This window comes from Hippocampus guttulatus, chromosome 3 (assembly GCF_054856545.1).
Source record: "Hippocampus guttulatus isolate MCC_2025c chromosome 3, RoL_Hgut_1.0, whole genome shotgun sequence".
NCBI lineage: Eukaryota > Metazoa > Chordata > Actinopteri > Syngnathiformes > Syngnathidae > Hippocampus > Hippocampus guttulatus.
This window is the reverse complement of record NC_141263.1, coordinates 8,298,184-8,324,575: the sequence shown is the minus strand read 5'-3', so window position 1 is coordinate 8,324,575 and position 26,392 is coordinate 8,298,184. Positions and strand designations below refer to the sequence as shown.

At 39.3% G+C, this 26,392-nt stretch overlaps 3 protein-coding genes across 3 annotated transcripts in view; 2 read left to right on the top strand and 1 right to left on the bottom strand.

The window, feature by feature from the left end:
- cln6a (CLN6 transmembrane ER protein a) lies at positions 1 to 8,310 on the top strand. The gene is made up of 7 exons (XM_086106508.1): positions 1 to 170; positions 1,666 to 1,783; positions 1,890 to 1,988; positions 2,180 to 2,368; positions 3,534 to 3,589; positions 4,052 to 4,171; positions 7,254 to 8,310. Exons 1-7 carry the CDS (start codon positions 109 to 111, stop codon positions 7,522 to 7,524), a joined length of 915 nt encoding a protein of 304 aa, XP_085962634.1. The 5' UTR covers positions 1 to 108; the 3' UTR covers positions 7,525 to 8,310.
- Positions 8,311 to 8,444: 134 nt separating this feature from the next.
- calml4a (calmodulin-like 4a) lies at positions 8,445 to 12,678 on the top strand. Its single transcript, XM_086106509.1, has 5 exons — positions 8,445 to 9,788; positions 9,866 to 9,896; positions 10,149 to 10,289; positions 10,428 to 10,616; positions 12,445 to 12,678. Exons 1-5 carry the CDS (start codon positions 9,786 to 9,788, stop codon positions 12,540 to 12,542), a joined length of 462 nt encoding a protein of 153 aa, XP_085962635.1. The 5' UTR covers positions 8,445 to 9,785; the 3' UTR covers positions 12,543 to 12,678.
- Positions 12,679 to 15,506: 2,828 nt separating this feature from the next.
- The window catches only part of adamts7 (a disintegrin-like and metallopeptidase (reprolysin type) with thrombospondin type 1 motif, 7), a 77,483-nt gene continuing 66,597 nt past the window's right edge, over positions 15,507 to 26,392 (bottom strand). The window contains exons 20-24 of the mRNA XM_086106855.1: positions 26,174 to 26,326; positions 24,426 to 24,599; positions 23,851 to 23,997; positions 21,563 to 21,725; positions 15,507 to 17,900 (exon numbers count right to left, since the gene is read on the bottom strand). Coding sequence (XP_085962981.1) covers positions 17,752 to 17,900; positions 21,563 to 21,725; positions 23,851 to 23,997; positions 24,426 to 24,599; positions 26,174 to 26,326 — 786 coding nt within the window. The 3' untranslated portion in view covers positions 15,507 to 17,751. The remainder of the gene's footprint in view (positions 17,901 to 21,562; positions 21,726 to 23,850; positions 23,998 to 24,425; positions 24,600 to 26,173; positions 26,327 to 26,392) is intronic.

Sequence of the window (26,392 nt, the reverse complement as noted above, 5' to 3'; positions counted from 1 at the left end):
AGTGAAGCACTGGTGACGAGAAGACGCGAGTGCTGTAAACTTTAAATATTATGTGGGATTTGACTTCGCATTTTGTTTTTATTTTTAGCAAGAGCAACGTCACCGAACATGCAGACAATACGGAAACGTCGGGAGAACGATTTAACTTTTCGAACAAATACACAAAATAGGTTAGTTCCATTGAATCGTCGTGCAAACGGCGCTGACAGTGAACACCGCGTCGTAGCTAGCTTCAGCATCGTGAAGGGGTCTAAAAGAGAACAGAGGCTATTTGTTTGCACTTAAGTCAGTTAATGACGTGTGCTGCTTGTCTGCCCTCGTGCCATCACTGCAGTTCTAGCGACGGCGCAGCTACGCGAAGAGTTAAGTGGTTCATAGCCTCCACTACACGACAGAGAACGTAATGCTGTTTCTTGAGTGGCGGCGGTTCCGCTATCCCAATTTAAATAATTGACAAATCGTGGTGTCTATGACTGCTTCATTCATTTCTTGAATAGTTTTGTTTCTAGTCTGTGCAGTTTGAGAGGATATTTTATTTGCATTTTTTTATTTTTTACAATAAAAGCAATGTCCTTGCACAAACATGGAAGTTGAGTAGTGTATGAGTTCTGTTTTCTTGGTATTGACACCTGTCAAGTTCCTTCAGCATGAGTGCATTATTGCGGTTTTGTTCTCTTGTATTCGGGCATGGACTTAATAGCCCTCCTTTTGTTAGAGCTTACAAATGGTCGTGTTATTTTGCATGAGCAGATAATTCAGCTGTTTTTATATGCTGTCTGACTGTTTTAACTCAACATACATAATCATTAAACTGCGCTGGTCGATAGCTACACGAAGGGCCTTTGAAAGTCTCTATAAATGGTTATGCAACGTATTAATCAAAAACATCATCCTCCAGTGCGTATATGACATTTGGGAAAACATTGCAACATATCCTATCAGTTAATATGTTTACACACATTGAAAAACCTGGTCTGCAATATATTTCAATTTTGACTGCCATCAATATGATCAGTTATTGTCCAAACACTTTTCAATAAAAACAAACACACACACGCACGCACACACACACACACTGTGTGTGTGTATATCTATGTCTTTACCTATGGATCTATGTGTTTATCCATCCATCTATATATAAATTGGCAAATAATGGGTAAGTTAAACATGTAACATGTTAAATAATTCAGTCTGCCCTGTCCTTCAAGCGTTGTTCCCATCGGTGTTCTCTCAGTTCAGTTTGACCCGAGCCATTTCAATCTCTATAAAATACATTTAAACAGATTTTCTTTATCAATGAATGTGTCTGTTGACGACCTTAAACAGCCCTAAATGTATTCTCTATATATTTTATACAGCTAAAACAGTCTTACCAATGTGTGTCACAACAATGCACTAAGGACAGACTAAACGCGAAAGAACATTGACTGGAGTAAAACTGATCCGAAAGTTGAGGTTAAACCATTTTTTATTTAACGTCAAATGGTCACATGCACCAGACGGACATAAAAATATTAAGTAGCGAAATACTTACTGTACATTTTATTTTGTGTGAGTATATTTTAATTTTTTCCACATTTTTACAGATGTGAATTATATGTCAAAGATCCAATAACTGTGTATCTGTGCTAGAATTTGTGTAACTGGATTTATCCGTTTTAACAGCACACTTGGTTCGAAGCAGAGCATGCCACAGAAGAAAAGGCAAGATTTCCATTTAGATTTGTGGTTCTGCCTGACCCTGCAAAACTGGATTTTAGATTTTGGCCGGCCTATTGTCATGGTAAGTAAATCATAATCCATGTTGTCTGGATTTGTACTTGCTGTAGTAATGTCGACTTGTCCATGAAACAATGAGCACTATCACTTTCCTGGTGTTCTGTACATAGATCTTGCTTCCACTTGAGTGGTTTCCTCTGAACAAACCAAGCGCCGGAGACTATTTCCACATGGCCTATAATGTCATAACACCTTTCCTCATGCTTCGGGTAAGTGTGAACACATTGCCAGTACCCATCTGTCTTCAGATATCAAGGACATATCAATAAAACCCCATAAATGTTGAGTGGGATGACAAATCATTCGAAATTAACTCCCAGAGCCACTAGATGGGATTCTGAGGTAAATTCCTTGCTACACTTGCTATATTTTGGCTCGCTGTTCTTGCTTTTCCTGTTAGTTGATCGAGCGTAGTCCAAGGGCACTGCCTCGCTCAGCAGTCTACCTCTGCATCATCACTTTTGTCATGGGAGCCAGCATCCACCTGGTTGGAGACTCCATCAACCACAGACTAATTCTGAGTGGCTACAAGCTCCACCTGTCTGTCAGAGAGAACCCGATCATGAGAGATCTCAAACCTGCCTCACTGGTAAGGCTCTGATTATTCCTTGGTGTGAGCCATGTGAAACTAGTTTTCTATAATTCAGTATTGGGACAGAACATAAGTGTTCTGTTTTTGTAGTTATTGAGCTGATATCATGTTTTGTTTGTTGACACTACTGCAATGCGCAAGAAATGATTGAAAACATCCATCCTTCCATCCATTTTCTAATCCATTTATCCTCGCGAGGGTTGCGGGCGTGTTGGAGCCTTGCCCAGCTGTCTTCGGGCAGTAGGCAGGGTTGGCTCAATGACTGAAATGATTGGCTCAATCAGGCTGTTTGATGAGAGCGACAGTGAAAATTGATTTAAAAACTTTGGTGTTTCACTCATAGTTACATTATAAATATAGTTATGTATTGTTGTAAATCACAATATAACTATAATCAATTTGTATGGCTTGACAGTGGTCTGTCCGCTTGTGTTTTACTCACCTAAAATTTTTAATGTGCGTGACTGCTCCGGTTTCTCCCGTCATTCTCCATCAAATGACTCAGAACCCAGCACACTTCTGGTTCCGAATTGCTTAGAAATTTATCCCCCAAAAAACCTGAAAGTACTGTACTCAAAGTAAAAATGGTTACTCCATTCATATACATTAAGCCCAAACCTGCCTACACCCAGAGTATTTTTTTATTATTATTCATTAAACCTTTGGCCTGCACATCAGCTGCAATGCATTTTGTCTTCCAAGGAAGGTGAAAAGTTCTACCGTAGTCTACTAGCCTCACAAGCTCGATGTTATTAATTAGGCCAAATATTTAGTCTCACAGGCTGGTTAAAAAAATAACCTTGGCAGTGTGCAGGTGGTGAAAATAATCAGTTAATAAATTATGAATATTTCCAAATAAGCAAGAGAATAATAATAATAGTAATAAGAATAATACAATTAATACTTATGCTTTATAGTATAAAATGAACAGATTTGGAGTGAAAAAGTTTTGTCATATCACAATATCCATGATTTATGATTCATAATTGAACATGTTCCAAAATCATTAAAGCCACATTTCATTTACTGCCATACACACAAAAGAGGAAATGCAGTAGGTGTCACTGTTGCTGCATTGATTTGTAGTCATTATGGGGGGAGGGGGGGGGGGTAATTTGTGATAAATGTGTTTTAATAATTGAGACTGCTTGTTTATTTACAGATTGAGTCCTTTGAGCTGCTATACTATTATGATGAACATTTGGGACATTTAATGTGGTAAGTCGTAATGATATTAATACATCTAATGGGAAATGAATGGAACCATAATAAATTAATACAAAGTGTATTTGTCGTGTGTGTTTTGTCAAATACCGTCAGCATAATAGTAAAGTATTTCACACACTCAGGCTGAAAAAAAAAGAAAAGAAAAACAGGAAAGACAGGAAGTAAAAATTTCTGGCGGTGTAATACGAGGAATAGGCAACAGTTCCATATCTTTCGGAACTCAGTATTTTCTTGATTCACTGACTTAAATTAGATTGATGTAAGGATTTGAACTCTCAGTCTAGCAGTCTTGAATTTTAAAATAAGGTACTTTGAGATGATACAAGATGAAAAGGAAAAGAATGGATGCATACAGTATACTGCAGCACCCGGCGTAAATATTCCCCAGAAAAGGGAAACCATGACTATGACTCGAGCAGTGCATTTCATCAGAACCCATCTCTGGTGTTTTAGGTATATTCCCTTCTTTATCACTCTCTTCATCTACTTCACTGGATGCTTCACGCAGCCTACAGAGCAGAAGATTCCAATGACAGGCCAGCTGCTACTTGCACCTAGCGCACTCTATTACTGGTCAGTTGCTCATCATGTCTCTCAAAAGAAAGAAATGTATTTGTTTTTATCCACAACCATCTGCAACCAAGCTTGATATTCTCTCTCTCTCTCGATAAGTCTGCCCCTGGCATAAAGTAAAACTGAATTCTGATTTCAACACATATACTTGTACAATATGACACTTAGGTCACTTTGACATGTTTAGAAAGTTCTCTGGGGCACTTCAATAAATAAGCCCCCCCCCCTCCCCCCCACAATGGTAATAAATCAATTTTAAGAGTTATTGGTTGACATGAAGCTTCCCCACTTGAAAAGAGATCGATTCATTGAGATTTCACTCATCCATGAGCAACATTTTCTTTTTTCACCTTTCAATTTGGCATAGTTGTGTAGTTTGATGAGGGGTTTCATTCCTTCCATTAGTCACCGGCCATAAACCACATTAGGTGCATTGGTTGCACTGGCGTTGGCATTTCAGATGAGGAGAAAAACCTAAGAAAAAAAACACAAAGACAAGAAAGCAGATTCTTTTTAATAACTCTTAGTAGTAACACACACATACAGAGGTAAGTCACATTACATGCAAGTCATAGGTCTCAAGTCGTAACCTTCAGGTTTCAAGTGCACACTGCTTCATCTTGTTACGAAACAGAGAGCAGGTGGGGGGTTGAGTTTTGCTAGACTGTGCAAACCGCAACAGTCGAAACAAACGGTTCAGACAGTTGTCACAAACAATCCCACCCGTGGTTATGTTACTTACCGGTAGCTGTACTTAAATTTTCACAATCACATAGTTTTTATTGGTTCCAAACCAATGTTTGTATTGCTAACTAAATTGTGACATTGGGTTTCGTATTATGAATGAGTTAGATGTTTTTCATTCCATGTGGTGCAAATCATGCGTTTTGTCATCCTATTTAATTCTTATTCTTGAAAAAAAAATACCGGTACTACTAATTCAAATGAATGATCCTAGGAGTTGCTCCTATTGCTGTTGGTGTGTAGGTCTCACCAACAAGTGACGCTGACTGGGTTGCCAGGTTGGCATGAATGAAACAAAAAAAAACAACTTATTTTTCTTTCTCTCATTCTTAAAAAGGCAAACTCAGTTAAAATGCAGATTTCAAACTACAGTATAAACAAGATGACTTGTCAAATCATGTATTTGGGCAAGTTCTATCACTTCTATACAAAGTCCGAATTGAAGTCAAGTCATTCCCAAGTTTTTGGCAAGCAAGTCCCAAGTCCCAAAAATTGCAACTCAGTCTGACTGGAGTCCAGTCCTATGACTTGAGTCCATCTCTGAACACATAGCACAGACGCATATAATTACTATGACATCAAGAAACAGCCTTAGATTTACTTTTGCTTTACATTTGGACACTACAAACATGAATAAAGCTGTCACTGTTGTTGCCTTTTAATATCAAATATTTTATTGAAAGTGAAATTCATTCACATAAGTGGAATTTCTTCTTCTTTTTTAAATTAAAAAAAAAAAATCATAACACCGTATACCATCAAAAGTGCAACGAGCACCAAACACTAAGAATGATACTGCAAGCAAACATACCGGTACTAGGCAGTAATCCGGTCACTCAAGAGTTAAGTCAACACTGGCGACGTATTCTGTGTAACCTGCTGGGCTGGCCAGGTCATAAACTCTTAACTGATCACAAAACTTTGTCTTACCGGCTGCCTCTTCGGACCTGTGTGAATGATGCAGTCCTCCATGATCTGTTTCGGTGCATCAGTATGTTGAGGGAGCCTCTTTATACCACTCTGCACTTAGTAGCTGACGTTTATTTACATTTGGTTTATCATCAGCTATGGCTGGCTGGGTGTTTCACTTTTTGCGCTCTGGGCAGGAACACTGATTTCAAACTCGTTCACCTTGCTCCGCTTGTCTTATTTAATTAATAATTTATAAAAATTTAAATTCACGCATCTCTCCTTTCCTCATCGTAAAACATTTTGACTTGACATTAAGACATTAAGAGTCAATAACTAGTTTTAATAAACAGTAATTATGTGAAGGTGATTACACACACAGACAAGCGCACAAACACACACACAATTTTATGTTGGCCATCGAGGCCATGGCAGCTTGAAAGTTTGCTTGGATTGCCAAATGAGCAAGCCGACCCTGAGAACCAACCTCCATATTACCGTATTGGCCCGAATATAAGATGGCCTTGATTATAAGACGACCCCCTCTTTTTCAAGACTCAAGTTTGAAAAAAGACTTTTTGAACACCAAATTAATTTTTATACAGAAAATAATTATAGTACGTCTGAAACAAATGATTATAACAATATATTTGAGAGAAAAAGCATGTTATTTTGCCTCATTCAAATCTAAAGTGCAATCACATTCGTAAATGAATGGCTTCTGGTTTTTGAAATGTAAATTACATCATAACTTCTCCTCAGCTGCCGGTTAACTTGGCCAATGTTCGACTCACTTTTCTCCAGATTGTCACTACGTTTCTCCATTTTCTGTTATCTCTTCTATTACGTATTTTCTTCTCTTTTCCTTCTTACCGCTATTTTTATTTTTCATCTTCACGCTACCGCCATTTTTATTTTTATTCTTTGTGGCAGTGGTTCACTTTGGCCTTGGGGAGTCAAGTTCAGCATTCGCTTCATTGATATCTGGCGCCACCTAGCGTCGAGAATGGGTATAATGTATAGACCCCGAATATATGACGACCCCCACTTTATCAGTCTTATTTCAATGCAAAAAACACCGTCTTATATTCGGGCTAATACGGTAGTACTGTCGTAGTAATGTACAAAAGCTGCACTGTCTCTCCATCACAGCCAGACTTAAGAGGTTATTGGTGGCAAGGCTAACCTAATCACTTCCACCTCTGACAAACAGGTTTTAAGGCTAACCTCCAAGGTCAAACATCATTACATGTAATAAATAAATAAATATAGATCATTTTCATTTTTATTAACACCGTCTGCCTCAGCTTCCCACTCGCTTGTCTACATCTGCGTGCTTGTTCGTTGTCTTGGCTCTTGTGAATGTCATGGTTGTTTTAATTTGCAGTCCAATTGTGACATGAGTGTCTTTGTTTCCTTTCCACCGCAGGTACTTGGTCACGGAAGGACAAATCACTGAACTCTTTCTTCTCACCTACTTTGCGATGGTGGCTCTGGTGATTTATCAAAGGCATAATGGCCTGAGCCCAGACAGCAATGGTCTTTTCTTATTCTATAGTTTTAGTGTTACTGTGCTTCTCGTGACACTCTGGGTTGTCTATCTATGGAACGACCCGGTGCTACGCAACAAGTACCCTGGTTTAGTGTACGTTCCGGAACCTTGGTCCTTCTACATGTTACATATCATGAAAGAGCACTAATCTGAACTGTTCAGGTTTGTACATTGTTACTCCATATGACCATTTACTGTTGGCTTGAAACCGTATTGCTTTTTCCTTTCTTTTTAGAGACGATAGCCCCGTGATCAAGGAACAAAATTATGTTACAACTCTTTTACGATGTGTTACAGCTATTATGTTTTTGTCATTGCTGAATTGTTGACAGTATTTCTCAAATTACGTTTTCGACACTTCTTTGTTAAGGCAGAACCAATGTTCACCTGTGTATTCAACACCCACTGTCCTGGCTGCTCACGACTGTGCTGACCTCAATGATGAAAGAAGAATGGAATACACAAAATCAGTGCCGTTTTGGATTTCTGTATAGAACCTCTGCTCCCAAGCAAACACTGTAATTCTTGACACATTTACAACGGTCGATATTGTTATTTGTTTCATTTTACAGTGCAGCATTTAAATATATTTTGAGATTGTCATTCCGAAAACTCCCATGTCCAAATTTGGTGAATTTCTTATTTTTTCACAAATCCACACTATCGGTTAGTCCACGCGCGAGTGTGCACGTGCGTGTGTGAGATTATTTTTACAAATCACTGATCAATCTAAAGTGTTGAAAATGGCTTGTTCACTTTGACGATCTAATGTTAATTGTTAAGCAAACATGCCGTTGGGTCTCTTTACAAGGGAGTATTCTGGAGGAATAAGGATTGAGCCTGATGCCAGTCATATGTGCAGTACATACTGCATACACAGTGCTTTCAAAAGGTGTCCGTACCCCTTGAATAAAAATTTCTTTTGACCTCATAACCCGAAACTTTTTTTTTCCAGATTATATTTGATAGACCAAACACAGAGTAGCATGTGATTGTCAAGTACAATGAATATGATACACAGCTTTAAGCTAAAACAGATCTGAAAAGTGTGGCTTGCATTGTATTCAGCCCACTGTACTCTGATACTCCTAAATACAATCCGGTGCAATCAATTCCTTCTCATGGGCTCGCTTATGTGTGGGAGAAGGTAAGGGAATCACTGCTCCATTTGGAGGAGTTTGAGGATGTTGGGGTCTGATTTACGAGTCAGGGGAAAAATGGACAGGCAGATTGGTGTAGCGTCTGCAGAGAATCGGTCTGGTGTGGTCTAGATAAAGCTGAGCCAAATGGCAAAGCTATTTATTTACCAGTCAATCAACGTTCCCACCTTCACCTATAGTCACTGTGGGCTGAGACTGAAAGATCATCAATACAAGCGGCCGGAATGAGTTTCCTCCGCGGACTACCCGGGTTCACCTTTAGCGATAGGGTGAGAAGCTTGGTCAGAGTAGTGCGGCTGTTCCTCTGCATTGAGAGCAGCCAAATTAGTTGGCTCGGGCATTTGATTACGATCCTCCTGGATGTCTTCCTTTTCGAGGTGTATTGAAAGATGCTCAGCTGCTCATGAGTCTCAAGATACACCGTAAGCTTAAGATTCGATTTTAGTACCAGGTGACAGCACGTGCGGTATCGTCACAGTTTTAGCTTCAAAATATCGGGCACATTTTGGTCAAACTCTAAATTGATAAATTTTATTGTTTGTTGTATCCCGACTGATTTTTAGTTGACTGGCTCCTCTTTTTTTATTACTGAGATCGAGATAAATGTTAACTTTTTTATTGGTAATGTACCATGTATCAGTTGGCATGACATAATACATCATGATTAGTATCATCCTAATTTCCACCCATGCACTTTTTTTTGTACCGTTCATCCAATTCAGGGTTTCAAGAAACTAGACCCTACCCCAGTTGACATTGGACGAAAAGCATATGCTGGACTGTTTGCCTGACAACGACAGGGAACATATAGAGACAGACAACCATTCACACTCACACCATCACCGAGTGGAAACTGAACCCAGGCGGCCTGCGTGGAAGTCAGGAGAATGTACCACTGCGCCATGAGTGACGTGATGATAGTAATGAAGCTGTACTTTTTTGTTAATACTATTGTCATGTTTTTTTTTTAACTCATCCTGTCAATTTTCCGTCTGTTTTCATCCGAACTCAAATGTACTTTAAATCAATGGTTTGTTGAACATTTGAACTGTTATCTTTGAACTGTTGCTCTTGTCGCTTGCTCGGAAAGGACAGGGTTAAACTGCACCTTGGATCTGGTATCTGTGTTTCCACAGCAACACATATTAAATTACTTGCAGGCCTGGTGGTGTTGGACTTTAAACAGGTGGAGGGACAGACTTCAGGAAATTAATTTCTTCTTCCTGGAAAGCAATTTAAGTATTTTCAAATGGTAAGAACAATTCTTTGTGTTAGATTTTCAAAGACCAGCATGAGTTTTTGATTGGAAATTGTTCTTTCATCACACAGGCAAAATTCTTTACACCAGCTCAAATCAACGGTAAGATTGCTTGGCAGCACAATCCTTTCCCCCCTGTCGTGCACAACAGAATGTTTGAAGGGCACTTGCAAGTGCGCCTTTTTCAATTGTGTTACAGTCAACTGTTGTGCGGCAGTCTGCAGTGAAATGGAAATAATGTGGGATTTTGAATGCCCGTCTACTTCCTCAAGTGAACTTGTTTAATTCCAGACATTTTAGAATGGGATGAAACTGTTGATATACCGGTAAGTCACGACTGAATTTTCTTTTCAGAGTTCAAGGAGTGCTTTTCATTATATGACAAGAAACAAAAGGGGAAGATTGACGTCAAAGACCTGATCACAGTTATGCGCTGCCTTGGCACCAGCCCCACACTTGGTGAAATTGAAAGACATCTTCAAGTTCACAAAATGGGTAATCAAGCAACCAAATAAGAATAGCAATAAGCTTCGCAAAACACATTTGTGCAGTAACTCAAGTTGGTCCGTGGCTATTTCACTTGAATTGAATATACCAAGTACTGTACATATAAATTGGTTTGTTATGTTTTAGAAAAGTCAGGGAGCTTGGACTTCTCTACATTCCTGACCATGATGCACCGGCAAATACAACAGGAAGACCCTAAGACAGAAATTCTTGAAGCCCTGAGGATGACCGACAAACAAAAGAAAGGATACATTCAAGCCTCGGAGCTGAGGGCCAAGCTCACCATGTTAGGAGAGAAACTTACTGTCAGAGAAGGTAAGAAAAAGGCTCACTCAACATGACTGAGGACAGTGTCTCTTCTCTAAGACATTACAAAAATGTCAAAACCCCTGCAAAATGTCCCCCCTCCCATGCACGAAGTGAAAATACCGGTCCAACTCAGATGAAACCTTAACAAAATCGAACTACTTTTGGAGGTGGAGGGAAGTTATTGTGTTGAGTCTCACTTGAAAAAAGTTGTACTTTAAACCTTATACCTTTATACCTTTTGGTCTATATAATTGGGCTCTATTATCTTTACTGGTGCAAATAATAATAATAATAGCAACAATAGTCATCAACATCATTATTACTTTGTACTATGTCATTATGTAATGTTCATCCCATAATGTCATGTATTTATGCCAAATTTTGTAAACAAATAATATTCTTGACTATGCTAATCAACGTTGCCGCATTTTGTCCTAAGTTGGTATAAAATTCAGGTACTGCATTTTTTATATCACCGGTAATACGAATTTCATGCATTATTTAATAAACTACCAAAATGGTGATCTTAATGAGGGGGGGGAAACATTTCACCATCAGAACATAAGCATCCATTTAAAAAGTATTTTCCGCACTATAAGGCACACCTAATAGCATTCAATTTTCTCAAAAGCCAACAGTGCACCTTATAATCCGATTTGCCTTGTATGTGAATCAATATTCAGATTTCTTGAATGTAGTATTTTAAATGTTCTCTAAAGCACTTAGTTAGAGCTGCAGCTCTGTAAAAGCTCTAAATAAATAAAGCTGTATTGCATTGTATTTCCGTGAGCATAGCTCTATCTAGTGGATGCATAACGCAACAGCAGAGACGGTTGTAGCTTCTATTGCATGTGCCTGATAATTCGGTGCGGCCTATATGTGAAAACAGTTTTAAAATATCCATTCATTGAAGGTGCGCCTTGTACTCAGAAATGCATTGTAGTGCGGAAAATACGGTAGCTAGATATTGACTTGGTGTGACTATGATGACAGCCCTTATAGAATGCATGCAATGTGTACTACACTGAGACAAAAGGCCAAGAGTCAAACATTATGGCTTCAGTTTTGGGTAACAGTTTTGTCCTCCATACTACTACTCTTCAAGTGGAAAATAATTGAAATGCAAGTGCGATGACACTTCAGTTACTGTAAACCATCACGAATAAACCCGATGCCTATTGGATCAACAACATCTTGATAACCACGAGACATCCCATGATGATTGATGCCCCCCCATAAGATGCTGAAAATCCTGACATGTCCAGCCTGTCAACAGAATTGCTGTCAGACTGCATGTTCTGCAGTTGACACTGGATGCGAACATGTCACTGCTTTCAAACCTTTTCAGAACATGACATCACAATTTTGGGACTTTGTAAATCATAACATTTAAAAAAATATAGAAAGCACAAAAATCACTTGAAATATGATTTAAAATACGGAGGGGTCTGCTGTATATAATTCAGTCATTTTCAGATTGATTGTTCATTTCACAAAAAAATGGTTGTTATTACAATGACTCACTGTTTTCCTAAATTGGCCAAATGCGGTCAGGAAAAGAAACATCCAAAATAATCAATGCGTTAAAATGTCAAACTGAAGTCTACAAATGATTGTGAGAAAATTATTTCGTCTATGGCAGGAAGTCAGGTACTGCACAGTGTATTCAAAGTTTATTCATGCGATGCTGTGTTGGTGCAGTGAAGCTTACAGCAAATAAAAGTGAAACATGGTTTCCACCAAGCAGTTCGTTTGAGTTTGGGACACAAATTTCATTGCGTTCCCAGTGTTTTGGCACGTTCTGTGAAAGCTATTTTCTGTTTGCTTTTTCTAGTGGATGAGCTGTTCAAAGAAGCAAACATCAAGCCAAATGGAGTTGTTAACTATGAAGAGTTTGCCGAAATGGTTACTCTGCCACCTGTGGATTATTGAGCTCAGCCAGTGTGAGGAAGAAACATACGCAGACATTTCTGCATGCCGATCTCATTTGAACTGTTTCATTACGTTTGGAGAAACATTGAAGGTCTTGCTTTTGTGTCTATTGTATTAAAATGCATCTCATTCAGCACATTGTTTTGAATTTTTTATCAAGTTGAATTCTCATCATCACTTTTGAATAATTTGTTTGCATATTCATGCAAAGTATTGCCATCATTCTCATCTAAATGGTTTCTTTTACAAAAGGACCCAGTTAGAATCAAACATTTCAGGCAGTGTTTCCCAACCAGCACGGTACGCAAGCACATTACAAGCGGGTAGTGGAACTCTTGAATATTTTATTTCCACCATAAGTACGTTTTTCAGTCATTTCATAAAATGCTATTTGCGTGCTAAAATTTGTTTCCATAGGGACACACGTGTTTTTTCCTTTAAAAGCCTGTTGGTGGAGCAGGTGAAAGCATCGACACATCACAGTGTTGAATCACCCCTTTTGGAACAATAGTGTGACACCATTTCATGCATACAGCATGAAAATTAACTTACCTGGGGAGTAAAGTAAGATTGACCCTTAAGTTTGTATTGATTGACATACATTTGACACACAAAACGTATTGAATGGTTATTCTGTACACAGTAAGGAAGAGTAAGTGTGCTACACTAAATTATATACGTACCGTATTTTCCACACTAAAATGCGCACTGGATTATGAGGCGCACCTTCAATGAATGGCCCATTTTGTAATTTTCTTCCATAAATTGGACATTATATGACGCAATCTACAATTCATCCACTAGATAGAGCTATGTTCAAGGAAATGCCAACAGAAAACTACACTACATCCTGATTGATATAGCGACGAAGAGATGTCAGTAAAACTTATTTAATAAAGCAGAGACACAGTTCACTTAACCAACAGCAAGTTATAACATTGACTCGTTAACGTTGAACTCTCTTGCCGCTGCTCTATTTCCGTATTCAACTGCGAAACTGATCACCTTAAGTTTGAGCTCTGCGTTGTAAACATTTCTCGAGCAAGGAGTCATTTTGGGGTTGACATATTACCGTAATGGCCATACACAAGGCGCATCGGATTTTAAGGCGCGCTGTGAGCTTTGAAGAAAATGGAAGGCTTTTAGGTGCACCTTTTAGTGCGGAAAATACGATATGTACCATGGCAAGGCACAGACAATTGATGTGAATGTCTAAAAAATGCTTGTTTTTTTTTCAGTACACATGCCTCAATGACCATAGATACATATATATACATGCATACGTATACATACATACATACATATATAATCATTCACACCCATTGTTGTTGGGTAAGGATATTGGATCTTTTATACATGCGCACTGAGAAAAATGAAAAATTAATTATATTAGAGCACTTATTTTGCACAACTGCATGTATTATGTCTATTTCTAAAATACAGTAGCATTTTCCCCATACATCTGGTTCGCAAGTGCATAGTCCAGTGTGGCCCCCACATAGCACTGATGAAAAATTGTGCCTGCCCCTGCCCCTTCAGCATTTAAATTGGCCATCCCTGCTCAAAGAGGTAACGACAAAAATGCCGTGAAACCCCTCACAGAACAGCTAACTTTATTTGAGATTAGTTAGAGCCATTGACTCCAATTTAACATGAGTTTAAATGTCTTTGGTGAATTCTGAAAACAGTCACCCAAATAAAAGTGGGCGTGCAAACTTATACAGTACTTCCCCTCTCTAATACATTTCATCACCCACCCCACCCTCCATTCGCATTGTGCAGCTTATACCATTAATGGTGGAAAAAAAACGTTGGAATTATTTAGCTCGGTCTCATTTTTTTTTCATTTCACAGAAACCTGGAATTTCAGCAGGGGTGTGTCAGCTTGTTTTATCCATTTTATTTCAAGTTGTGTTCCTTGCTCCAATACCTCAGTGGATTGCGTGAAATCAAAACTGGACTAATTAGATTGCAGGTAAGTGAATCTTGCAGCATTATGGTCACGCCTGGAAATCTCCGCTAATTACGGGAAAAGGAGGAAGATTCCCTTTGGTGTTTACATCTCAGCTATTTGTGCTATCTGTTTCAACGACTGGTCCATTTGGCAATACCCTCATCTGCTGTTTTATTTTCTAATCCATTTGCATGTGGGAATGTACAATCTACTTTTCCACAGACTACACTCTGTGACACTATCATCTGAACCCTATGTCAAGATAGTGTATTGTGATTGCTCTTTTTATCTTCCAAGCATTTTTTTCCACATATTTTTTTCTGTCTTAGAAAAAGCACCCACCCCCCACCCCCACCCAAATAGCACTTTCATGGCGCTTTTCCACTGCAGCCACTGGTTGCTTTTCTACTTTGGAATAGTATGATGGATAACTGAGAAAACCATGACTCATTAAAACATTAGTCAGAGACACACTGATAAACACGCATGGAGAACACCGAGACCACGTTACATTTGAGGACGATAAGATTGCAAATTAGATTTGAAACAGACTGAGGAAAGCTGGGAATCAGGGCGCCGCAGCAAAATGGAGACTGAGTAGTCAAAGCTAACAACTTCTCAAGAACAGTGAACGCTCATGTGAGCAAGGGTGTATTGGCCACCCAAATAGTTTTTGGCTCTGCACACGTGGAACCCTGTCTGAGCGGGTAGACCAACTGGAAAAAGCAACGGGTAATGACTGATCTTGCTAATAGAAAAGCGTCAATAGCAAGAAGAGCCACATTCGACAAAGCCTCAACTTTACCATGGAATAGAGGAATTTTAGTCTGACCTGCAGAGATTTTTAGATCAACAGCAAGCATGGATTGACACACTTGTCACAATAAAGACGACACTACTATGAAATCAAATGTACCAGTAAATATGTAATTTGCATGTCATTCAAATAATCACGTGTCATGCCATAAATGCATACCTCACAAAAATAAGAAGGAGTCAGTGGGGAAAATGTTTTCTTTTAATGCAGCCCACTAGATGCAGTAGGTTTTGTGTTTACGCCTCTGTGGCAAGACAAATTGACAAAGGTCACTGCATTTTTTTGACAAGCAATATTTAAGCCACTTGATTTTCGTGCTGGGAACAAATCAACCTTTTTTTAGCATGAGGCAAAGCACATATACATGAACACTGTTTGTAATATAAGCACCAATGCCAGCACCAACGTTAGATGTCAGATAACCTGAGACGTGTGCAGGGACCGCCACGGCAAGGACTGAAATGTTATTGCAGAGGATCAGCATTTTTTTTTGAAAGCTGGTCCCTTGATTTAAAACAAAATCACAATCCTGGGACTGAGAAAATCCACTTGAAAAAGTGGAGCACAGCTTCAAGTTAATTGCATTTCATTTGGTTTTGCGGGTTGGAGTAACTGATGATACATATACCTGTAGAGTCCATGTTAAAGTATAAGTAGCCGTTAATGTTCAGAATACAGTGAAATTAAATTACAATACCAAATAAAACCTGACTGCTGACAGACATGAGATGTATTTCTAGTTGACCTGTGACATGAGCTGGTTGTTGACACCAGATAAATGCATGAAATTGCAGTCCAAAACAGAGTGACCTTTCAGAGTGAATGTATGAAATACGTACATTTAGAAAACATACATTTAGGGTCATGTTACCGCTCACGGAATTATGGGTTCCTAGCTGGTGGTTTTCTTTTCAACACGTTTGATTTATGGCAGGCTGCGATCATTTGCCATGAATACACACACCTGTGTGTTTCTGGTTTCTTATGTGGCATCAAAAACCTTCTAAAGAAATTTACAGAAAGAGAACTGGGTCTGAGGTTTGCAGTTGCCAATCTTTGTTTCAGAAAATCTTTTTATATATGTTAAAATAAAAAAAGAAACAAAAAAACCCCCACAACTTTCCTACAACATGTGGCACGGTGCGTTTCAATGGAAAAAAGACCAATACACACCGAAATACAATTCCCAAAACCTACGGTAATATGACCTGGACATATCTATGTAGGTCAGGGGTGTGAAACTCATTTTTGTTATCGGCCACATCAGAGTGACGGTTTCCTTCGGATGTCAGTGATCCCAAATAAATAAACAACATAAACAACAAATTGATTAATAACTAGTTTTGAAAGCAGAGACCAGTGAAAATATTATTACATTTATTGTAAAAGGGGGATTAGTAACAAAAAAAAAACATGCTAAGAATATCGCAACGTTTTAAAAAAAATGAAGACGATTTTGATATTTTAGCAAGGAACATGAAATTGATGCACATAATTTACTCACGTGGGCCCCGTAAAATGATACGGCGGGCCGGGTCTGACCCCCGGGGCCTTGAGTTTGGCACCAGTTACCTAGGTAATACAAATCTGAATTTGAGTGACACTTAATTTACTATCAAAAGTCAGGAAGGATATGAAAGTTACAGTATTTAAAATTTTAATTAAGGCACCGGGCCTGCCCACGCAGTCCCAAGCACCAAATGTCCTGCAGCCCAATTTTCTCCATTTGTTGTCATCATCACATCATCCCTGAATGATTCTTGTACTTTCCTTAAGCACCATTTAACATCGTTTTTAGGTGTAATATTTAAAATGTGCGCAGTGGATCATGCATTAACCTTGCACTATCACTTGTACTGAGATTGAACACTACGGACAGATGTGACGATGTTTTAAATGAGGTCGAAATTTGGAAACACGTTTTGACGTCAAATCAGCTGTTGCACAGCTTATGACTGAGATGATTCCAATCATCCAAGAGAAGACAAATGTTGCACCGCTACAATTGTCTTGCAACCACAGAATGTCACGTCGAGCCACCTTTCGTTCGCTGCGTATGTGCAGAAATGAAGCGTTGGTAAACAGACACGTATGGAATGTCAGCACCTCAGTAAATGCGAATTTACACATTTAATTTATACATTCAGTTCTATTGTACCTGCTACCAACCACAAACATTGATATGTCATTTCTCTAGTTTGTGTGTGTGTGTGGGTGTATATATACTGTATATTCTAAGCTGGCTACGTGGATGGGAGAGCACCATCTTCTGTAGCCTTTTGTCAGTGACAGTTTTGCCATTCTGGGCAATATATTTTCAACAAAGTGAACCTAAATATTTACATTCCCTCCGTTACTGAACAGTGGAGTTAAACCGGTAGTCTATTGAGGTGACAAAAATCCACATTTCATCAATGAGTGGTTGCCTTGTTTGCGACTCAGTGGTGACTGATGCTGCTGGTCCGGCCTGGCTGTCTCTTGCAGGTTTTGCAGCACTGCGCTCGCACGTTGGGCAATTGGCAACGGCCCAACCACTGCAGAGTCTGACAGAAGCGGGACGTGAGACGATCACGGAGACAAACTTCTCCTGTTCGGGAGAAAGACACGGAGGTGAAATTTGAGACCAACGGACAGAAATGTGGTACAACCTTTATGTTGAACTGGGAATTACATTGAGAATGAGTAGCTTTGCCAGATAAGTCACTTTGGAGTTCCCTGGGTGAAAAGTCAAATGAAAAAAAAAAAGAAAAAGATTTAAATCCAACATTCAGTCTCGCTTCTCTTTTTTGGTCTGTACCACTGTCAGGGAGAAAAGGAAACATCTGGAATTCTTGTTACTGAACTCTCCTCTGCTCACGTTGCTGAAAAAGCAGAGCATTCAGCAAAACGGAGCGAGCTCATTACAAATCGTGTGCCTATCAAGCACTCATTGCTTTCTAGGTCATTTTGTCTCATTATGAACTGGCAGGAAGTGCTCGACAGGTATTCCCAGAAAGAAAGAAAGGAAGAAGAAAATAATAAAAGAGCCCACTCTTTCCTGTTACAATTCAAAATCTGGAGGCCAGCTTGGGGGGAGGGGGTGATGGCTTTAAAAGAAGACAACTCAAATATTAAATGCACTTGCAGAGCTACTCTGAGTGAGCCCTGTTTTTCAAAGAAACGGGACCACTTGAAAGCCCTTTAGGCTTGCAACCCATCATCAAAAGTATTTCCAACTCCAGATTGCAAACCTTTTCCTTGAATATTTTGGGAGTTTTGACTAAAAGTAAATGTTTTGCGGCCTAAGTTGTACACAATTCAATGGCTCGTTGCTATGATGTAATTGTAACAGCCTTCAAGGTTAACGGCTGCTGTGTATAAAAAGATGGTATTATCCCTCGCATGAGTTGAGTTTGAGAACCCTGCTATCTCCTCCAATTTATCATACAGTATGTATGGTATGTTTGCGTCGTCTGGCTTTTGTAGACATTGTATTCGACGTTGAGCATACATGATAAAAGGTGAAACATGCAGTCTCACAAGAAGTGGGCCAATATTCCCTTTTAAAAGGTATTGATTGTCTCCTTGAGACTTCCAGAATTCATTGGATTGCAGCAATTGCCACAAAATGTACCGGCTAGCTTTAACACTTGATTTTTTCACATAATTTTGTTGGAACATGATTTATTATGCAATGCCCGATGTTCACATGTTGAACTTTTGTCCGTTCCGCACGGTTTCAGTGCCCATTATGAATTTTTCTTAAAAGATTCTTCAAAATCCAACATGAAATCTAAACCAACTGCAAAAGCGTATTGACCATTAAACACGGTCTGATGTCGTATGTTAGATGTGTAATGCACATAATAAACACTTGATTGCATTAGAGGGGCACAAAGGCAGCAGCTGCAACTAAATATGCTTCATTTCCTGTTTATGTCTCTTCTCCTATTGGCGATGCTTGACCCGCCTCACCCATAATCATCCCTCAGGCTCCAGCAGGCCCAATATAGAACAGTAATCAACAAGCGGCAACGTGGAACATCCTCACTGAGTGATTTGAGCTGAGATGTTGTCATGCAAATCACGTAAGGAGCTCGTCATACGTATCGGTGTTGTGAATTATAGCAGTCTATTGCTTTCAAACATAAACCTCTTGATGCTACTGCACTTCCACATGTCGAACGAAGGTTCAATTAAATTCAGTCTATGACTCGAACCCCTGCCTCGATGCCATTTGCTGTAATAGTTGCATTTTAGCCTTTTAGGATCGTAGTTTGTAGTATATTCACAATCTAATCTGATACGGGATAGCAATTCTAAACATTTGAAGGGGAGTGTCAATTACAATTTTTTTCCCACTATTCGCAGCAGGGATTGGTTCTGTCATTGATATTGTGCCTCATAATACGATGCGCCGAATCATCTGAATGAACAATGAGTTGGCCATTATTGAGAAGAAAAGCCATGTAGGCAGGAGAACAAGGCATGTACTTTAGTGATTGTTTTCTTGTGAATGAATCTGTTAGAGGTGTTTGAAATGCTTATTGTGTTTTTTATTATTATAATTTTTTTAAAAGTTATAACAAGATGGCGACCCCGTGTCACTTTGTTACTTTACTTTGTGGCACCATCTACGTGAGCCAGGAGCTAATATCCCTTTCATGACCGAATGCATGCTGCTCGTCATTTCTTCCTTCCTCTACAAATATAACCTCCTGCGGGGATAATAATGGCAAAGGCACATCAGCAACGAGGGATTTTCCACTGACAAAGATACAGATGTTTTGTAGCACACCACAGCCATTTAACATAATGATTGAAAATTACAGTTGTATAAACTCCAATTCCAATCATGTTGCAACTTGGTGTAAAACATACTTAAAAATAGAATATGATGATGTTCAAATCCTTTCGACTTGTATTCAATTAAATACATGACAAAGCAATTTTCTGAAGACAATCCCTAGAGTGCTAGCCAATTTCGAGCATTTTGATTCTCTTTCAAGGCTGACAGAATATTGGGGGCGATGACTTTGTAAACATGGATGTGTACCAAATGAAAGATTGGATTCCAATAGAAAAAAATGTATGGTTCTTCCTTATTACATTCCTTAGTAATCACTGTTTGAAGAAAGGTGAGTTGGGTTAAACCAGTGGTTCTCAATTATTTTCTGTCATGCCGCCCCAAGGAAGAGAAAAACATCTCGCACCCCCCCCCAACCCTGCACGACGATAAATAGTATCATTTGTCTATGAAATTGCTATAAGTACACCTTTGCATAACACTGTATCCCTTTTAAGAGAATATAAAAAGAAAGAAATATGAACCAACTTTATGGACCAACTTACAACAAAGAATAGCTTTAGTAACTGGAACAGAAAAGATTTAAAGTGCATCTGAAATTCAAAAATAACATAAAATCCTTAATTTAACAAATATGTTTTGACTGACCATGTCAAACCACACGATACCGAAAAATAAAATGACATAAAATCAATAACTAATAATGCATTCAAACTAATCACCAACATTATCTCAGGAGCACAATATTAAAAAAAAACTTTAACCAGCAAAACAAAAATATATAAAAGAATTTGTGCTTTTTTTTTTTTTTTTTTTAATCAAAGATGATGTCTGGATTAATGGCTACAATGAGCACATTTTGAAATGCACAGCTTTTCGAAGCGAGGTTTGAAGCAGGACACAGCAACTCTCGGCTCCTGCTCAATGTGTAGCATTACAGTATTGGTTTACTGAAGTAGCAGTCACAAAGCGGCATGATTGTTGGCAATATACGGCACGTGTCCGCTACCAACATTTTTAGACACAGTAAGCACATCGATCTTTCCTCGTCTGCCACCGCAGTCACATTGAAGCAAAGCACTACATAAGCCTCTTCATATTTCCTCCCTGAGAATGCTCCCTGCGCAAACTCTGCCAATGAGAGCGCTACTGCCCCCTAATGTAGTGGAGGTGCAACTGCACGTTATTTTAGGACAGTTAAAAAAAAAAAAAAAACATGTTCCCCGAGGTCAAACGCGCCCCCCTTGACGGAGCCTCGCCCCCTCCCCCACTATTTGAGAAACACTAGGTTAAACCAACCTATTGTTTTTCATTGAAAAGAGACGAAAAAAAATTGCAGAAGTTGAGCTCCATAATGAGAAAAAAATGGCACCAAAGTGAGTTACAAAATACATTAACCAACAGGAGTGGATACAAATTTTAAATTGTTTGGGTACTATACGTAATGCAAGTCATCTTCTCACCGGGAGGATCCTTGTGACACTCATCCAAGTGACACTTCTGTGTGCTCCTCGGTTGAACCTCAGGGTCACACTGAGATGGAACCACCTCTTGTTCTGTTTCAGATTTTGTGTTCACACACTTGATGAGTCGCCGCTGCACTCCACTGCCACAGGATGCTGAGCACTGAAGGGAAAATTTGTCACTCATTACTTAAAAATGATTCACTTCAAAGGTTGCAGAGAGAGCTAATTAAGGTGTTTGCCATGATTTGAGGCAGTCAGGAGTTTGGTTTAAGATGCAGCTCTGGGGAAGAAGAGAGCTTGTAGATTTTTTTATTTTTTAATGAGAATTTCTATTTGTATTGCAGCCCTTCCATTCCAGCATCTGATGATTTTCATTTCACAAACCACAGTGTGTCATACCTGTACACACTGTGAAATTTTGATGAAGGCGGTGGGAGGACGTGGGGGAGTACTTCAGCAAGACTGGAATCAGGCCAAACTTTATAAAGGATGCACGAAAAAAAAGTCACATTCAAACTTGCCCTGGCTTGTGTGATTTTAATCAATGGTCAATTCCTCCAGATGAATACTTAACACATCACGTTTTAAAAAAAAATTGGATTCAGTGGCTCAAATTTGTGAGTATTTTGTTATAAACAAAAAACTTGTGTTATAAAACCCTGCGTTTTGAGATCCCATCTGTTGGGGTGTAATCATGTTGAACACTGCAGGTGAAAACAAAACAAAAATAGCATTTTTTTCCCTTCTTTTTCATAGAGCTACATTCCATTCCATAATTATTGCCACCCCTGGTTAAGATGCATTCTTTAGCTTCTCATAAATTCTGTTTTTTTTCCCTACATAACATAGGACTCTCATTTTTTAAGTGCATTTATTCAGTGGGGGGGGGGGAATCCCACATTAAGAAAGAATTATTTTCCATCAAATCATGTGTGGCACAATTACAATTACTAGCGCTCCTGATGTCAATACTTTGTAAAGCCAACAAAACAGCACCATATCTTCCTCTATAATGTTTCACAAGATGGGCGAATAGAGTAAGAGGGATCATCCAGTGAACTGAGTCCTCTCCTCTCAGATGGCCATGGGAGGAGCTTGGCTCTGTGTCTGCTGAACCATTTCTACAATTTTACGTATGAGATTATGCTTCTGCAATCTAAATAGAATTTAATAAATATAGAGGGCACTGTATATATTTGTCCACGGTCTTCTAATTAGTAATGCTGCTTCACAGTATGAAGGATTTGGGGTCCCATTTTTGGTCTTTCGCACCCATGCTTCCATCTTGCCCGTTCCTCAAAGCAGAATAACCGTTATGTTAGTCAAATGGTTTCAAAGGCCACTGTTATTTCTGCGTGTGCGTGTTCTGTTTTGCGATTACACACATCATCTGAAATATAGTCACATGATGCTCATCCTGACACCACATGATTATCAATGGTTGTTCTGGCTCTGCTGATGTGACAGTGAAAAGGCCTTTGTGTGAGACCTGCAATCAGCAGTCATGTGGGGAGGTGACAGAAGGAGCAGTGATCGGGAAAGAAGTCATAATCCTTGCTTTGTGAGCGTGTGTGTGTGTGTGATGACACAAAATCATGCAAGGATGAATGATGCAGCTCTACTGATGCACTTACTGTATATATGTGCCGTGTGGGCGGTGTTGTTTCCCAACCAGGGGAACCGAGCACATTTCAGGGGCTATGTGGACATATTTTATTTCCAAGATCATGAGGGAATAATCTCAATTTCTTCACAACCTTTCAAAGGGGTGAAAAGTGTTTTGTTCCTGATAATTAAAGTTTAAATGCCCATTGAAAGGGACCTGATGGAAATTAGCTCCAGTTTTGAGTGGTAAATGTTATACATAATAAAGGCAGGATTATTATTTTGATTTCATATTTTTTTGGTATATATTATGTATTTATTTTAAGGCAACATTATGGTTATGTGTGATTTGAAAAAAAAAAAAAGAAAATTTGAGGGGAGGTCTACCCCAAAATTTTCTTGACAATAATATGTTCTAGGCACCGCTACTAGTATAAACTTCACATTCTGATTCATATTACCTTTGTGGAATTTGAGTTAAGGAACAAAATCCACCCGGTTTTAGCCAATTGTCCTTTCAATCCCATTTATTGTATATTGTTAAGCTTGAGTATGAAGTGGATCAGATATTCATAGTAATGTTTCCAAAACTAAGACAAACAATCGAAAAAGCGGTAGCATGTATATAGATTAGGTCACATGCCATTCCTATATGTTGCGTGTGTTTCCATAGTTTATACCTGTCCCCAGGATCCAATTAGCCATTGAGCGCAAGGCTGAGTATTACATGGCTGAATGTTGTTGGGCTTCAGGCCAGTGTCACAAAGGTCCTCCTCTGGGCAGGTGACAAGTCGTTGCTGTCCTCCACCTCCACAAACCTCTGAACACTGATTTCAGCACACACACACACACACACACGCACACGCACAATTACAGCTACACAATATGATGGACGCAGGACAAGGTTGCAGGCGAGACAAGTACAACCGTTTATGGTGTATAGTAAAAAGAACAAGTGACCTTCAGAAACACCCTGAAAGGGTTTCTGTTCGTCTCTTTCATTACGTTTGTGAAAAGCAAACCGAGATCTTTGAGCGAACCATTTTCAAAATAAGATGTTGGAAGGAAAAGAAAACCACGTTAGCTCATTTTCAGCTTCCGAGCAAAAGTGGCATCACTAAATGTCAAGCAGACTTAAAAGTGATGTGATGGCCTGTTGTCAAAAACATTTCATTTCATAAACCTGCCCTTAAGGCAGCCAGAGTAGGTGGTGCGAGAGGAGAAATTATCTCAATTTAAGTGTCATGTTAGGCACCTGTCCCCAGGAAGAAGTGTACCAGTCAAGGCATGGTTGAAGATTACAGGTCATTTGACTTTGTGGCCTGGAGGACATTGCTCGACAGTGGAAAGGTCGTAGAGGTCTCTGATCCCGCATGTCGAAACACTGGATTTCTCGAGATTTTATACCACCCCCACAATTCCTGGAGCACTGAAAAAAGAGAGCGCAGTCATTTGGTTAGGAGCTTCCAGGTGTCTTCTAAAATGAGCTGTTTTGTATTCCAGATCTTCAGTGGGCTTATTCTTATCTGTTGCCTGTTTACAAATACTAATTAAAAACACACCTGGCTATGCTGCAAGCATTTATTAAATACAATGAATACATACATAGATATACAGAGCAGCTTTGACTTTCGGAATGCAACAGTAAAATTTTCCAGTACTAAGTGCACAATGGGAACATGCTTTTAATTGTGATTCACTATTAAATGAGAGCAATGTTCAATATTTTATTAAACATGCATATACGCACACGCCTTCAAGACCAAAGGTACGGCCAAGCCACATCAGGTCTATCCAGTTTGACTGGCCCTCACGGTCGTTATCAAGTTTTTTTAAAAAAAAGGAAAAAAAAGGAAACAATGTGATGCTTTTATTTTGATGTGGATGAGTGTGGGAGCGACCAATGAGCAAGAGTACAAAAGTAGTTACTTTTGTGTCCAGTGTTACCGACAAAATTTTGTTGTCGCTATATTTAGTGACATTGCTCAACCGTAAAGACTTTTGAAAGGTGACTATGCAACATTCTGGCATAGTGAAAGAGGGCCATGGCGATTTACCCTGATAATATATTCATGGGGAGGTGGGGTGGGGGGGGGGTGTAGAATTTCGGTTCATCTTGTAATTTTGTTTCTGACATGAAAACAAAGGTTTGAGGTGAGTTGAACCAAAAATGGGAAAAAATAAACGAGCACATCATAATGCAGTTTCGTAGTGCGTATTGTAGTTTGTCCGATTGGAGTTGCCATGGCGTGACATCATCAGCCACCGGATGTCTTAGGCTCAGAAGCAGACGGATTTGCATTTTGATCACGAACATCCAACCAGAATGACCACTATTTCATGCACGGCGATTGATGGCACATGGTTCATTAAAATCATACCTACAAAGCACAGTGTTTTGTATTTTATTCCAGGAAACCCTGACAGTGACTTGTCTCACAGTGACTTCTCAGCCATGAAAATTGCTGATGATCATGTACAACCAAATGAAACGCTTGCAAGAGGGATAGAATGGGCAATCCAGTCAACTTTGCTGCCTTACCTTCCCAGGGGGTGAAAAAATTCTGATTGTGGTGATTGATTTAGTGTAATATCTTGCTTTGTAGGTGATACATTAGCCTGATTCCCGCTTTAAATTAAGTGATTAAATATGTGTCGCGGTCCCAAAATTGTCAAGTGTTACGAGACTCAGTAAGTGTAATAATATCACAAAAAATCTGATGAGTAACTCTACATCCATGACAGTTTCTCACACAGTCACACTGGAAAATAAATTGCCCACTCCTGCTTTAAGCCAAGCCACAGACTAATAGAGAAATGACAGTCCGGACCCTAGAGGTGAACAGAATCATCAGTCACTATTTTTTGCCTCAAAGCCATCAACTGGTTAAATGTGTTGAAAGCAAACAGAACACAAATTAATAGTATGTGGAATGTCATCAATGCAAATTCCAAATCCCCAAAGTGGACAAAAAAAACCCCATCAAACAAGTCTCATCTCACCTTAGTCCATTCCCCAACTTTCCACATGGAGCAGGGGCGCAGATAACAACGCTGGGCAGGTGTGGGTCTCTCGCCTGGGTCACAATCAGTCTCGGAGCCAGTACTACACGTCAAAGTCCTCCAGATGGCACCCAGACCACAGCTTGTAGAGCACTGGCCAGAAACACGGTAAAACATTCCAACACACAAAGGACTGTTCACCAGATGAGCAAGTGACGT